At 45.4% G+C, this 16,837-nt stretch overlaps 1 protein-coding gene across 1 annotated transcript; it reads left to right on the plus strand.

Annotated features, from left to right (window-relative positions):
• The first annotated feature begins 14,670 nt into the window (after nucleotides 1-14,670).
• On the plus strand, nucleotides 14,671-16,430 carry LOC120692380 (probable 2-oxoglutarate-dependent dioxygenase AOP1). Its single transcript, XM_039975647.1, has 3 exons — nucleotides 14,671-15,142; nucleotides 15,539-15,866; nucleotides 15,961-16,430. Exons 1-3 carry the CDS (start codon nucleotides 14,790-14,792, stop codon nucleotides 16,231-16,233), a joined length of 954 nt encoding a protein of 317 aa, XP_039831581.1. The 5' UTR covers nucleotides 14,671-14,789; the 3' UTR covers nucleotides 16,234-16,430.
• The last annotated feature ends 407 nt before the right edge of the window (nucleotides 16,431-16,837 follow it).

A 16,837-nucleotide genomic window follows, 5' to 3' on the forward strand; every position in this document is an offset into this window, starting at 1 on the left:
AAATATAATTGAATCATACATTCATTTCTAACCCTATCATTTTTCCTACCAAAATTAATAATTAGTGTAAGCTAATCCATCAATTATATCTACTAACATACACAAAATAAATTCTTCTATGTACTATTTATACAGGGATGGGCCCTGTGTGTTATTTAAGTGTTACCCACATAATATTCAATTAGAATCCACCCACAAAATATATTTAATTATTTATTTACATGAAAACAATAACCATATTTCATACACTACATCTACACGTGCTAGCCCCTACTACTTATTGGATTTTAATTCCACTTCATAAACTCGCAAAATATAATTATATGACAATCTATCAACTATACCTATCACACTTCATTCAATACATCAACACGTTGCCAAAATATATCAGCACGATATTGCTTTAACTGTAATATACGATAATATATTATTATTATTATTTTACATCAAATCTTTTGCTACAGGCGCGCTTTGCGCGCCAACCTGCCTAGTCATCCCTGATCACCCACAGGAACGGCTTCCCTGAGGCTTCGAGCCCGAGAGCCAGCTCCATGAGCTGGGCGTCGGAGACATGGGTCAAGCTGCCGAAACACAGGAACACAACCGATCGAGGTGGCATTCTGTTGAGCCATTCGATGCACGGCGGCGAGTGCCCTGCTGCTCCGCTGTCTCCTGTTGTCGTTGCCGGCGCCGCCGCTGCCGGCAGCAGCGAGAGGGGACCAACAACGACGACTTCGTGCACTCCGCCATCGTCATCGTTCGAGCGCGCCGCCTTGGCGGGCGGCCGGTGGGACCCAAACGTCACCAGACCCAGACGTCGCCGCGCCCCTGGATCCGCCCACGCGTCGCAGGCGTCATCCGTGGCGGCGTGCAAGAGGGCCAGCAGCGGTGCTCGTCCTCGCACAGACCAACCCGGGACGCTACAGGTGCGGCGGCGGTGCTCGTCCTCGCACACGCCAACCCGGCAGGGCTGCCTTGGCCGAAGGGCCAGCCCTGGCTCCCCGCCGTCCCGCCTTGCTCCGCTGGGAACGGCACTGCGGCCGGAGTCGCCATGGCCACCGAGCAGAGGGACCGGGAGAGAGGAGAGAGGGAAAGAAAGATAGAAATAGGAGAGAGATAAAAAATAAACCGACAAGTGGGCCCCATTGCCACGTGGCGTCCACATCAGTGAAACCATCCATCAAAACCACCGGATGGTCAGATGTGAACGGTTTTGATAATTAGATGGTCAAGGATACTCGGTTTTGGAGTTCAATGGTCAAAATCAAACTGATGTAAGAGTTGGATGGTTAAAAATAGATTTTTTTTTCTAAAAATATCTAAAGTAACCCCTAATCTTTGTATAAGTTACCCACACATGCCATTGTAAAAATAATACAAATACCCCCATAAATTTGCATATAAATTATCCAATTATATCATTATTATTACAAGTTAAATTACTCCTAAATCTGATTCTAAATCATATTATTATAATAAAAATATTAAAGTGCACTAATATAAAATTCTAAATTGCTATTTTTATCATTATTAATATATTGTTTATATTATTATTTATATAAAAATACTACCCATGATATATGCCACCATATATTCATGTATGACAGAAAAGATAAGAATACCAATTTACAAACAAATAGTTCAACTAAAACTATATATCGAATATATATGGATGTGTGATGAAAAATAATTTTGTTGTAACTAGATAATAATAAATATATATTTTAGAGTATGTGTTAAAATACTTTATAGATGAAAAATAACGTGAGATAGATAATTATAATTATTAATTTTTTATATTAATTCTAATTAGCCCGTGCGGAAGCACCGGTTGACATACTAGTTTATTGAACTAAAATTTTTTCTCTATATTTGACTACACTGCAACAACTTAGTCAAATCTCACTCTTCATATCCAATTTCCTGTCTCCTCTCCTCTCTCCAACTCACTGACGCGTAGACCCACAATATCATCTACTTCCCATCATATACTCCCCATCCATGGCGCCCTCTCACCCTTCACCGCGGGGAGTTCGCCACGACCACCCTTTTACCGGCTGCCGACCTCAAGGACCCGCCAGACCACCGCCCGCGTCGGGCAGCCTTGCTCTGGGCGCCCGCCGCCGCCATGGTCCGACTCCGACGCACTGGGCCACGGGCTCATCTAATTTACGGTCGCCCGGAAGAAGACCTGCTTATGGTCGATTTCCGACTGCTGGTCGGAATACACATGTTGGAATAATATTTTGTTTCGATAAAAACTTTTCAAGAGAGAAAAAGAAGAGATCGGGATCTATGATGAAAAAAAGTTTGAAAGAGAGTTTTTTCTCCTAGAAAAGTTTTTTCGCCAATATTAAGTTGTACAATATTTTCATTCCATAAAATTTTTTCAAACAAAAATTTCAAGGAAAAATTGAAGAGACCGGAAATCCTTGATGAGAAAAAGTTTGAAAGAGAAAGTTTTGAGAAAAAAAATTGAAGAGAAAATTTTTGCATCCAAAACTAAAAAAAAAGTTTGAAAAAAGTTTTATAAAAAAATTTTGCATTCAAAAATCAAAACAAAAAAAGGAAAAGAAAAAAAAGCGCCGCTACCAGAGGAGCTCGCCGCCACCACCGGGGGCGAGCGCCCGGGGAGGTTCCCCGCCACTGCGAGGGGCGAGGCCCAGGGAGTCTGTTGTCGCGCCAGGCGCGGAGCTCACCGGAAAGTCCACGGTTGCTCCGCCTCCACCCTACCATGTCGCTTATCTCACCTCGCCGTGCCGCCGCCGCCCCACATCAGCCGCGCTGCTCCATCCAGCCGCTGCCGCTGCTCCTCTCGGGGAGCTCGCCGTCGCTGTTGTCGCCGCTCTACATCTCCGCCGCTTGCTGCTCTGAGAGAGAAAGGAGATAGAAAGAATAGAGAAGGCCGATGGAAACAAACCAGAGGAAGCCGAGTAAAAGTGATAAGGTTGCAATGGACCGGGCCACGCTAGTTTGCGGTCAACCGTACGGTTGATTTTCCGACCGTGACTTTTTATTATTTATAGTAAGTTTTTTGTTGTTTTCTGGTGAAAAAAATTAGAAAAAAAATTCAAGAAAATTTTTGAGCAGTAACAAATTTTACAAGGAAAATTGGAGAGCAGAATTTTTTTTCAAAGAAAAAATTGGAGAGCAGAATTTTTTTAATGAAAAATTAGGGGGAGGGAACCTTCAAGAAAAAGTTTGAAAAAAAATTGTACAAAATAATTAAAAAAATCAAGAGAAATTTTAAAATAAAGAAAAAAAATTACAAAAAAAATCTCAGAGAGGCGGCGGCGGATCCGCGCTGCCTCGTCGTCCTTCCCGCCGACGGGGGAGTGCGCGACCCAGGGAGGCGCGAGGCCGCCGCACCCCGGGGAGGCGGATCCGGCGGCGGCGACGTCAATGGAGCGTGCGGCGGCGGCGGCGCGCTGCTAGTCCAGCAGCGGCGCGCAGAGGACCGCCTTCTTGGTTGCGGCGGCGGTGGCCCCGCCGCGCTCCTGCCGCCGGATCTCCCGGCCACCCATCCGCTAGTGCTGGATCTAGAGAGAAAAAAAGAGGGCGAGAGGAAGGGGAGTGAGAACGCCTGCGCCGCTAGAAAAATAGTGGGAGGAGGAGTCACGTGGGTGTGTGGGGCCCGCCATGTGGGATGACTTTAGGTGCATGCGGTCACCCGGAGATTCATCATCGGGCAATGGACCCCACCATGTGCGTCGGTCGGATTGACCATGAATTGCGTTGCGTCCGGCCAACCGGAAAATCAAGGTTGGGCTGGGCCACCTCGCCCTTGACGCTGCACTTCCGTAGTGCTCCGGCCCTGCCGTGTCGGACCATAGCACCGCCCCGCCATGCTGGACCGCTGTGCCACCGTAGAGTTCTTGCCCACCGCGCTGTGGGCGCCGCACCTCTGCCACCTCGGACCGTGCCGCGCTGGTGCCAAGAGGGCAGCTCTCGACTTCTGGACCATCGAGGGAAGAGGAGGGGAGGGCGCGGGACGGGCGGAAGGAGAGGAATAGCAAGGGCGAAAAAATACAGTGCGCCCCTCGCGCAAAGGCCACCGCGTGCGCCCCTGCCGCGATATGTGACATCTGCAAATCAGATGGTGACAGAAAATCTATCACGGAGGAGGAGGCTTGCGGCTCAGTTTCCCCAGCACAGATGGGATCGGCTCGGCTTGGGTGTGCATGTAGTTCACGTCTGATGGTTTTTTGTGACCAGGTGTCGCGCATAGCAGCAGGGGGCGCACACGGTGGCCTGTGCGCGAGGGGCGCACCCCAGTATCTTCCGGACTCAGTAATTTTGTATTACGAGAGTAACGGGATGGAGAACCAGATAAAGAAGAGAGCCGGATAGAGTCCGTTCGCCCAGGAGGACGCTGTCAGGCCTCCTCCAAAGGGAGGCAATGTCGCTAGCGACTAGGCTCGCAAGCAGGTTCGGAGCTGACGGGGAGGGAAAAATAGAGGAGAGAGAGGATGAGCTAGCGACAAACTTGTCGCCAGTCGATTTGCAGCGATGGGAGAGAGCGCGCGTGCCCTAGGGAGTAAATGCAGCCTCCCAACGCGTGCAAGTTCATCTCTCTCCTCCACCTGGGCGAGGGACGTCGCTAGCATTGGCTAGGACCACTGGAGGAGGCCTATGCTAGCTCCCCGTTTTTTCCTCCTCTCACTGATAAAGATTTTTTTGAATAATATTATTTTAATAGTTAATCACAAAAAATGCTAATTTGAGAAAATTGCCAAAATAAGTGCCTGTCGGCTCTTGAAAAGCCGACAGGCAAATAATCGGCTGTTGAAGAGCCGATAGCCTACGTGGCATGTGATGTGGCGCACGCGCACCATGCGGACGCGGCCTGTCGGCACCAAAAGGCCTTGTCGGCCCTTGGATGGCTGGCAGGAACCAGTCGGACCGACTGTGCTATCGGCCAAATAACGATCTGGGGACCTGTCGGCCCAAACATGGTGTTGTCAGCCCTCCGAGGGCCGACAGGGACCTGTCGGCTATCCAAGAGCCGACAGGTCCGCCCTGCTCCACTCCACTTGTGCCTATATATAGGCCTCAATTCAGGTCAGTGGCAACAAAAAATTAGCTGCAGTACTAATGGCTAGTGGGAAGGGTTTCGGCTTTGGGAGAGGAAAAGGGGCTAGGAAAGGACCACCGATAGTGTGGTCCGGTTCCATTAGCCCTGAGGATTTTCCAGAAGCAGTGTATGAGTTTCTAGTTGAGAGCAGGAGTGATTTCACCAAGGATTCACCGCTGAGAGGGTACGATAACCGTATAGAAGATTGGCCAAAATGCATGCATGGTGAGGATTGCTTAGTGCAGATGTGCGCCGAGGGAATGGATGGAGGTCGTCGTTTCTTCAAGTGCCCTCGAGCATGGGTAATGTTGAGTACTAAGGGTGTGTTGGATATGTTTAATATGTATTGTATGATTTACATTATATTTTGTGTTTCAGGCATCCAATGTTCCAGAGAACTGCGGGTTCGTACGATGGGTCGATCCTCCCCCAATTCATCCTCACGCGGAGTACATCTATTATCTGCAGAATCGTATCTTTGATTTAGAAATGGAAGTAAGCAGTGGCAACAACGAAGAGGAGGAAGATGAGAACAAAGGTCCCAGCCCACCGAAGTATCCATGCACTAATCCATATTGCAACTGCCCGTGTCACAACAACAATGGGCCGCCTGCACCGCCATCACCTCCTGCTGCGGGAGCATACTATGGAGACGGTTCGACACAATTTACTAATTGGGAGTAGTATTAGGAGTTAGATATCGTGTTCGCTCGATATTGTGTTAGTATTTGTTGTTTGTTAGAATTACCTAAGCCATGTTAGGTTTAGTCCAGGACCTCGTTACCGTTGTGTTCAACAGGTCCTCACATGCCATTTCATGTGTTGTGCGCATTGAATTATGTAACACGGTACTTTATTTGTGTTGAATGTGTGAAGTTTGCATTGGATTCAACTATGAATGTGTTGAACGTTGTGGCCGACATATGACGCATAGAGTTGTCATATCCCACTGCGCAGCTGCGTCGGCCTCATTTAATCGTGCATTGGATTCGACTATGTAGTGAAGTGACATAAGTTGACGTTCAAAGGACGCTAATTGATTGCTTTGTCTGACCTGGCGTGCGAGTGTAATAGTGTGCCGCAGTGAACAGAGATCGCTTTTACTGCCGTGCGATTGCAGAAGTTAGGAGCAGTGAGAGGGCATGTCCGTGTTTAAAGCGCGAGCAGTGTGCGGTGTGGAGCGTGCGAGTGCAGAAGTCAGGGGCAGTGAGAGGTCGTGCCCGTGTTTAAAGTGCGAGCAGTGAGCGGTGTGGAGCGTGCGAGTGCAGAAGTCAGAAGCAGTGAGAGGTCGTGTCCGTGTTTAAAGTGCGAGCAGTGAGCGCTGTGGAGCGTGCGAGTACAGAAGTCAAGAGTAGTGAGAGGTCACGTCCGTGTTTAAAGTGCGATCAGTGAGCGGTGTGGAGCGTGCGAGTGCAGAAGTGTGGAGCCGTGTGGAGCAGTGAGAGGTCATGTCTGTGCTTAAAGTTCTTGAACCGTTCACATGAAACATCCATGTGAATGCTAAATGATAGACTCCGTGACTCCCTCGCTGTTGGAAAGGACGATGCAGGCAGCCCTGCATGTATAAAAGGCGAGCATGTGGTTGCCGAGACCACAGGCTTGCAATTTTGCTTCCACATATTTTCAGTTAGCCCAAACAAACCGCTATGAGCTCCTCATTCTCCAGGGTAGCTTTCCGTCGGGAAATGGAGCCTAATTTAGGACCCTCTCCTAATGATCCCAATAGATGTATTACAGATTGCAAGGTATGGCCGAAAGGTGTAGCGCCACCCGATTGCTATTGCCAGATGCGTTGTGTTTCGAACATATCTCGTGATTACGAGACTTTTGGCCAGAGGTATTGGTGTTGCAAGAATATCGAGGAAATCCAAAAAAGAGGTGCAACATCACAGGTATAGATTAATTTTTAATATGTTCGTCTAGTGGTTTTGTTATTTTTAATAAATTTGTTTCGTTTCTTGTTTACGAAAGTACGCTGGTGATGAGACGCATACTCATTGGTGTCATTTCCATGAGTGGATTGACACGTGGATTACTCGTCGTGATCAGTAATATATGGCGTGGTTGAAGAAGGTGGATGAAGATGTACGCAACTGCGAGCGCGCGAAAGCAGAACGGGCGGGACGTGATAAGGGTACTGGCCGTGAATGATGGATGTTGTACTGCTCCATCTCATTTGGATGAATCGTGCTGTCAGAATAAGTAATGTAGCTGCCGGGCCAATATGTTGCGTGTTTATTTTTGACAGCCTCTTCTGCCTGCCTATGTAATGTTGTTTGTTGGAATTACCTAAGGCATGTTTGGTTTAGTCTTGGACCTCATTACCGTAGCTTTCAACAGGTCCTGACATGCCATTTCATGTGTTGTGTGCGTTGAATTGTGTGGACCACTACTTTTCACGCAACCTGAAAAGCGCACAGCAGTCAATTGATGTACGAGCACATGCACACACAGTGAACGAGTGGGGGTGCAGAAGAATCTGATGCAAGCTGACATGGTATCGATGAGCGTCATGGCGTGGGATACACAATAATCATACAAAGCTGTCGAGAAGTAAAATAAGACAACTACATCATAATATGGAGTACAACTGCAATGTCCTAAACCTACTTCTTTGGTTTCTTCCTAACAAGCTGATCAGACGGAAACGTGAAACGGTCCGCTGCCTTGCTAATACGTGGCTCCAGGGGGTGAAGCGGAGTGGACTAGCCTGCGTCGTCCTGGGTCGGCTGTGTCGGCGTGGGGGCTCCATGCATCTGCCAGGCCTCGAGTAGGTCGTCTTGCGGCCAGATGTCTGTATCTGGCACGAAAAAACTGTCCATGCTACCTGAAACCGCCTCGACCGCTGTGAATACAATATTTTTAATAAGATCAATACGAATTAAATAGAACTTACTATACGAGGTTGGTTACTCCTAACCTGCTGCCCCGGTAAGCGTGGCGGCCCCCGTGGAGTGGACTGCTGAAGGTCCAGGTGCGGTGGACGGCGCACTAGTGGTCGACGGACCAGGAGCCTGTGCCGGAGAAGTCGTGCGGGTGGCACGCACTGGAGTCGACCTGTGCTCTGGAACTGTCACCTCTGGCATCACTCGGCACGTCGCACGCCTAACTCCGTCAATGCAGCGCTGTGCGAGGCGTCGTAGGCCACTCACTGACTCCCTCCTGGCCACACGCGGCGGGTTGGCCTCTAGACGCTCCGCGAACGACAGCAGCTCCGCGCCGACATCTGTGCAAGTATCGGTCTACAAAAATGACCGTACGATTGTATGAACAATCCATTACATGCCGCAATATAATCCTAGCATCTGGAAACGTAAAGAAAAAAATACTTACCAGAACGTGGAAGGCAGCGGGAGGCTCGGTTGTATCTACATGCTCACAGTTGTATCTACATACTGAAACTTACTTAAATCTACCCCCGAGTCACAATAATTGATGATCTCATTGCCATGATGAACTCTGATATTTACTAGTTCCGAATTCATCCCTGCTAATGCATTATAGAATCTGACGTTATACGACAAATCGAATCGGTATTCTAACAATATATAAGCACCTACACTCTATTTCATTCGAATATGTATTAAATATTCAGTACAATTCCCTCAAATTTTCATGATTTACTTAAAACCCAATACAGAAAAAATATACCTAAACTATAGTTCAAATATACCTAAAAATTATTAAAATATTACTCATTTAAAGAATATATATACCTAAAATAAACCTAAACTATACCTTAATTATAGTTCAAAATATATCTAAAATATACCTAATCATTATTTAAATATACCTTAATTATATATCAAATCTAAAATATACCTAACCATTATTTAAATATACCTTAATTAAAAATATACCTACAACATACCTGAACATTATTTAAATATACCATAATTATATATACCTAAGCATTAATAAATAACTCTAATCTATAGTTCAAAATAAATTAACTATAATTACAAAAATACATTAAATATACCTAAACTAACTACAATTAAAAACCTTAATTAAATAAGACTATAATTACAAAATAATGTAATTAATAAAGACTTAATTAAAAACAACTTACTGCGCAGGGAGGGGGCTGTGGCGCGCCCGGCATCGCAGGCCGACAGGCCTGTCGGCCGTCCAAAAGCCGGTAAGGGGTCTTATCGGCCCGGTAGGCACCTGTCGGCCCTCGACAGGGCCCTATGTTGCCGACAGATCGAGCTAGCGCTTCGCTGGCAGCTCGCCCACGGGCGCCGCTGATGTGGCCAGCACTAGTCGGCCCGGGCCGACAGGTACTAATCGGCCGTCCAAGCACCGATTAGAGGCCTGTCGGCTCTTTGACGGCCGACTGACACCTATTTTTGTAATTTTATGAAGTTGGCATTTATTTTTGCGATTAACTATTTAAATAATATTATTGGAAAAAATTCCACTGATAAATAGCAAGCTAGCGTAGCTGTGGTACAGTGTGGCAGCTGCCTGCTTTTCTATCATCTCCATCGTCCACATCGGCAAGGCTTGTCTCCTGAATCTAGATGCAATTTAATTGCTAGATATCAGCAGTGAATATTTGCTTTATTAGCGGCGTTCTGAGGGTCAGTTCTTTGGATGCTACTTGTTTATGTTTATCACGAGACTAGACATTTGGGCTGGCCTGCCACGGCACCCCACGCCCGAGCTCCATCTCTTGTAAGAGCAAGTATTATGTATTATGGGCGATAGGGAGCCAGTGGAGTCCGACGTGGAATATAGAAAAAAATAGAAAAGAGAATAGATCGAACGTTTCGCGAGAAGCCGGCTGGAGCTGGCGATGCGCACGTCCGGAGGCTCCTATTCGCTCGGGTGCTGCGCCGCTCGCTGCCTATTTGCTGCTGCCGCTCCACCCTGCTGCAGCAGCATTCAATGCATGCCAGCCTGGCTTCCATTTCGCCCAACGGCCGGCGCATTCATTGCGTTTGCTCTAACCCATAGTGTTAGGAAGCTGTGGAGTAGTTGGTTGCTAGGGAAGTTATTAATACGAGCCACAGTAAACTTGCGAACATTCCAATTATTTCTCATACTTACGAGAGACAGCGCAGCAGATAGCAATAGCTGCTGCTCATCCACAGATCTAAACTATGATTTTTTTTATATATTGCGACTAATACTCCCTCCATACTAAAAAAAATCTCATTTTGAACAATGACACAGTCTCCAAAGCTTAACTTTGACTTCTTATTTCTATAAAAATATTTATCGCAAAAATATATATTTATACTTTTTTGAAAGTATTTTTTAAGACAAATCTATTCATATTGTTTTTGTATTTTGAATCTCAACAACTTGAAAATTATTCATGATTTATATTCCCAATGTTTAATCTAAACCTTATCCAAAACGACATTCTTTAAGAGTATGGAGGGAGTATAGTAGTACTCCACAATTAGGGTGGGCATAATTAATCGAGAACCAAAAACCGAACCGAATTAACTAGAACCGAAACTGAAATAACCGAAACAGAAAAAATCGGTTCCTTGTTTGGTTCCAGAAACCATGGAACCGAAATAACCAAAAAATGTTCGGTTTCTACTCTCGGTTAACTTAATTAACTGAAAGAATGAATTACATAAATCTTACATTTTGTAAGAGTATATTTAGTTTATTTGTTATATGTCATATTTCAATTGCTATGTAGTTATCTTATTATATCATTATTGTTCCCTTCTTAATTATTATTCTCTAAAATAGAGAAAGTATTGTCTAAATTTACCATAGAACATGTATGTTTTCCTTATTATCTTATCTTCTACTAACAAATTTTGATTAGTTTGGCTAGAATCGAAATCGAACCGAAATAACCGAGAACCGAAGTGCTCGGTTCCTAAAATTTCCAGGAACCGATCGGTCCCTATTTCTTAGGAACTGAATTTCTTCGAAAACTAAAAAACCGAACCAAACCAAACTGAACCGAACCGAACCGAACAGAGTAACCGAATGCCCACCCTGACTCCGCAGATTGGACGAGTCAGGAGGCGAACTCACACTAGCGGCCGGCTAGGTGTCAAGATCTGAGAAAGCTGGAGAGGAGGATTCAGGGAAATCGACTAGCTTGCGAGGTTCTCGTAATTTTAATATATTAATTTAATAAGTACATCTATGTCCTATCCATCTCTCAACAACAATAAATCTCTACTATTACTAAAGCAAGCAATGTTTCCTTGGTCCATCAATCGAAATTCGGATGACTGTTTGTTGAGTTAAGGGGTTGAGCCCAATCCTGATTTAACAATCGCCCGCACGCAAGGGAACGCGCAATCGACGACCCACATGTGCGGGTCCCACGCAATGTGATTTATCTCTCCGCCTCCCCTCTCCTTTCCCTTTCACTTTTTTCTCCATCTGGATCCCGACTGGAGATACGGCGGGGAGGCAGCGCGGCTCCCTTCCCCTTCCTCCCTCCCGTCCCCCTTTCCCCTTTCCTCTCTCCCCTCCCTTCCTCTGCTTCATGGCGGCCAGCGGCAGGGAGGCATGGCGGCTCCATCGCGACCGGAGGCGGTGAGGCATGGCGGGCAGGGGCGGCGCGAAAGAGGCAGGGGGGCGCGGCGCGACGCCAGAAGCGGCGGCGGGGGGGGGGGGGGGGGGGGGGTAGCCAGGGTGTGGCGCGGCGTGGCCAGCGCCGGCATGGAGGCCTGGCGTGGCCGGCGTCGGCGGGGACGCCTGGCGTGGTGGCTCGCCGTCTATAAGGTTCTTGTTTTTTTCTTTTCTTTTTGTTGCAAAAGTTTTCTAAACTTTTTTCATACAGTTTTTTCTTAGATTTTTGATGCAAAAAGTTTTCTTTTGAAACTTTTTCAATTTAATTCTCAAAAATTTCTCTTTCAAAGTTTTTTCTCTGTCTTCAAATTTTTTCTTGAAAGTTTTTCCTTTCCCCCAATTTTTCCTTGAAAAAATATTTCTGCTCTCCATTTTTTTCTATTTCTTAATCACAAACGACAAAAATTATTCTGTCTGTCCAACATTTTTTTTGAAATTTATTCTGCCTCTTTAGATTTTTCTTGAAAAACTTTTTATCTCTTCAAAATTTTTCATGAATTTTTTTCTAAACTTTTTCCATCAGAAAACGATAAAAAGTTTACTAAAAATGGAAAAAAAGGAACAGTCGGACGATCGACCATAAGGAACCCCTCCTTACGGTCGACCGTAAACTAGCGTGCCCCGGATTGGAGACTGTTAGAATTAGTGTTTGTCGAGTAAAATAGAAGTCCTACATACAATGTTATTATAAAATACATATTATGTATTATGTATATATTTTTATATGCTAATTAATATGTTTATATGACTTCCTGTAGCAATGCACGGACATATTAGCTAGTAATTCAAATGGATGAAAACAATATGTAAATATGAAAAAAATCAAATTCTTTTCTCGAAGGAAAACCATAAGTGGTCATAAATATATACTTCTATATATCCGTAGATATTGAAAAATAGTCCTAAATAAAAAAAATCAAAACTAAATCTATTATTGTACCACTAAATCTTGAATTTTTTTTATCATGCATGTGTGTAAAGATAGAAAAAATAAATCAAATCTTTTCTCAAAAGAAATCGAGCCTTAAATGAACATAAATATGTATACTTCTATATATTCGTAGATATTAAAAAAAGTGAATTAAATAGTACTAAATAAAAAATCAAAATGCTACCTATTGTTGTAGCACTAAATCTTGACAAAAACAACAACAACATGCATATGTGTAAAAATAGAAAAAACAACAAATCTTCTTTTCTCTCTCTATAGATCTAGTAAATAATTTACTTATAGGGGTGTGGCTAAAACATATAGATCTAGTCCAAGTGATTGCATTATTTTAGTCTCCGACTAAAGTAGCACACAAGTTCATTCAAAAGTACGAGGCAAATGGTGTCTCAAATGGCAAATACACACCATGGAAAATTCAGATATAGCTAGAGACAAAAAAAGCTCCAATTTGAAGGAAATCAATTTTAAAAGCTTCCCAACCCTTTTTTCTTTTTGGATTTTTAGGGAGCTCCTCTTCCAAGCAAACAATGACTTCTCAGGAGGAGGAAGAGGGAGTCTGTAGCAATATATCGGCTATTTCTAGAGGTAGGTGGGAGGGGGGAGGGGTGAACCGCCCCTAGAAATCAATTTTTAGGGGCGGGTCACCCCCGCTCCTAAAAATGGATGACATTTTAGGTGTTGCAAGTGGATGACCCGCTCCTATAAATGAAATTTTCAGGAGTGGAGCATCGGGCACCCCCACCCGCCCCTATAAATAGCGCCCATTTGTAGAAGCGGGTTACGGGGTGATCCGCCCCTACAAATTGATTTTCAGATGCCGATTTCGGCTACGGTATCCCTGCTCCATTTATAGGAATGACTGAACCTTTGGTCCGCTCTATAAAAAATTGAGGAGTTGCTACAAGTCATTCCGTGGGAGCCTACGACTACGCGATTTATCTCATGCCTTTGATTTTGCGAGACAAAGAAAGGTTAAACCATCGAGTATTCAGTCCTTTACAAGGACACATGTAATTTACGCAGGATTACCCAAGTAGGCGTGAGAGCCTACAACTACTCGATTTTTCCAAGGGGAAATTAGAAGTTGAAGAGATTCTTGATCTTGGAAAGGGCTGGAATATCTGAAACCGATGTGCAAGAATTAGAGAATATGGGGATGCTGCAGAGTCGCGCCATAATCCAAGAGCGTTCTGCCGACGGAGAAGACCGCCCATATGAAGGTACCCTTGAAATCGTCATTTTTCATGATTTCGTGGAACACGACCTTGTGGTTCCTGTTTCGGATTTCCTCCACGCTCTTCTGTGATTTTGGGGAATTCAATTGCATCTTCTTACCCCACAATCCATTCTCCATCTCTCTATTTTCACACATTTATGTGAAGCTTTTCTTAGCGTCTTGCCACATTTCATCTTTTCCAATACTTCTTCTATCTCCGACCAATTCCCAATGCCAGTAAGCCTGCTGATGTTGGTTGAGCTGAACTAGTACTTCGTCCTGAGAGTCAGGGCGTGTACCTTTCCTATCAGCCCTAAGCTCAAGCATACTTGCAACTTTGTTAAAGGATGAATTCTTGATCAAATTGGTGGATCTCAAGGTTTTGATTTGTTCTCTCAGCACAAGAGTGGCCTCAGGTGTTCAAGGTTTCCAAAGGCAGTTCAAATGACCCGGGGTGCTACCTTATATAGGCTAGAGATCACCCCCTAGTCATTACTAACTTTATGGAAAAAGTTAAGAGGCGTCGGATCATCCGACCATGGTCGTCGGATCATCCGACCACGTGCGTCGAATCATCCGGTCACTCTGTGACCAAACGGTAGCCTTTACTCTTCTGGAAAGTGTCATGCTGACGTAATTACTCCAACGCTATAGTCCGACGGTGTTTGAAACATGACGTAATTTATTTTGTAATTAGTTCACATTAATACTTCAAACGTGTGCTGGAACATCTGATGTAACACTTTATACCAAAATTTTACACCATCAAAACAAGGCTTAGAAAGAGTATAATGGACTTTTTGTGAATCCGAAAGTGGTAGGAACTACCTACAAAACGGAACAGGAGTATATTGCAGCTAATAAAGTAGTACTCCGCAGACAAGACGAGTCAGGAGCCAACCAGGCCTAAGCGTCAATCAAGAGGTGGAAGAGCCAAAGCCATAGTGGCTGAGGAAGCAAGGCACAAAGTAGAAGCAAGCAAGCTCATGGCGATTCCCAAGGTCGACCTGTGCAGGCTGGATCCCAGCAGCCCTGGATGGGCCTCAGCTCGTGCTACGGTGACGGTGTCCATGGTGGAGCACGGCTGTGTTGTCGTCGCGTGCGACGCGCTCGGCGCGGAGCTCCGGCGGGCCCTGTTCGAGCGTTGCATGCCGGAGCTCTTTGAGTTCCCCGCCGAGACCAAGCAGCGGAACGTCTCAGCCGACTCTGCGTTGAGGGGCTACGTCGGGAAGCTTCCCGGCCTGGACTTCGAGAGCTTCAATGTCGCAGAGATCACGGAGCCCCGCAGTGTCCGTGACTTCAGCAGCATCTTCTGGCCGCATGGAAACCCGGAGTTCTGGTATTCCCACTGATATTTCGTCATTTAATCTCTGAATTCCCTATAAGGCTTGCTCGGTTTGAAAGAGGTTGGAGTGGGTTGAGGGATTAGTTTTTTTTAATAATGGAATAGTCATATCCCGACCTCTATATAGCAAGATATATCCAGCCGTTATTATAAAGTAAAAACCACCAGATCCAAACGAGAAAGGGAAACATTTTTAAAAGAAAAGCCTATTTCTAAACCGCCACCCGTGTCTCGCGAAGATCTCCATAGCGATTGATTCCAAGGCCCGACACGATGCTGGATTCCTTTGGAGAGGGGATCAATAACCAAATAAGATCTTGTTGCTTTATAATTTATCGAGATTGTTTCTGCAAAAATTCTCATGTCGATCGATCTGCCACTCTTCTCCAGCGACACAGTCATTTCATTCGTCAGTAACCTACTCGAACTGGAGCATACGGTGGAGAAGATGACCCTGGAAGGCCTCGGCGTCCGGGAAGAGACCATTGCTGCCCACCGCCAGACGCTCACCCACAGTCTTCGCCTGTCACACTACGGCGTGCCGGAGGAGTCGAAGATGGGCGTGACCCTGCCAAGGCACACCGATCCTAGCTTCACGACGGCGATCGTGCAGCATGAGGTGGAAGGCCTCGAGGTGCAGGCTAAGGATGGGAGCTGCTGGATCACCATCCCTCCCGAGGCGGACACGATCACCATCATCGCCGGCGACCTGCTCACAGTATGAATCGTTTGTCGATCCCCTTCTTTTTTCTTTCTGTTCTTCAGTGATGCCTGTGCCCGCATTCTGAGCCTGGCACTGTCATGTCGACCAGGTGGTAACAAACGGGAGGGTACCCGCGTGCGTTCACCGTGTAAAGACCGCAAGCAATCGCGAACGCTTCTCGGTGCTGTTCACCGTCGTGGCAAAGAACGGAGCTGTGTTGAGTGCCATGGATGAACTTGTCGACCCGGACCATCCTCTGATGTACAACCCCTTGAAGATAGATGAGTACATGCTGTTCCGTTACTCGGAGGAAGCATTTAAGTTAAGCGATCCATTGGAGGAGTTCTGCGGAGTGCACAAGAGTGGATCGTCCACAGAGTGATCTTAGCCCAACAAACTGTGTCATGTGGCTAGGATCCGTCCCTAGAGCTATTGCTATCTGTAACACTCATCTATCTGGCTTTTAATTTCCTACTTTCAGATCAACGAACGGCAAAATATCACGTTTGTAATGAATAAAATGTTCCTTGTTTATGTATTGATCTCATGAAGGAATAACGCCGAGATAGCTATTTTTAATGGTTTGTTTTAATATACTAGTCTCGGGTTAGGCAACCAGGACAAAAGAGGCTGCTAGCCCTGGCGCGGCAGGTACATCCTTTGGTCCTAGTTGGTGTTACTAAAATTCTCGTTTTTTTCTTTCCCACTTTTTCTTTCCATTCATTTCTTTTCATTTTAGTTATACTATATATATATATATTCATTTATATAATATTGGTGGAATATCCATGTTTATCCTCGAACTATTGGACAAGGCTCAGTTTTGTCCCTGAACTATCAAAACAGTCAATCTAATCCTTCAACTTTCTCAAACTGGTCCCTGAACTATCAAAACAGTCAATCTAATCCTTCAACTTTCTCAAACTGGCCAATTTTATCCTTACGCTGACATGTGTCGCCACGTTGGCACATTGACAAGGGGCCTA

This window comes from Panicum virgatum, chromosome 9N, assembly GCF_016808335.1.
Source record: "Panicum virgatum strain AP13 chromosome 9N, P.virgatum_v5, whole genome shotgun sequence".
Classification (NCBI taxonomy): domain Eukaryota; kingdom Viridiplantae; phylum Streptophyta; class Magnoliopsida; order Poales; family Poaceae; genus Panicum; species Panicum virgatum.

Coding starts and splice junctions, on each gene's coding strand:
- LOC120692380 (XM_039975647.1), top strand. CDS start 14,790: ATGGCGATTCCCAAGGTCGACCTGTGCAGGCTGGATCCCAGCAGCCCT. Junction 15,143..15,538: donor CATGGAAACCCGGAGTTCTG/GTATTCCCACTG, acceptor ACTCTTCTCCAG/CGACACAGTCATTTCATTCG. Junction 15,867..15,960: donor TCGCCGGCGACCTGCTCACA/GTATGAATCGTT, acceptor CATGTCGACCAG/GTGGTAACAAACGGGAGGGT.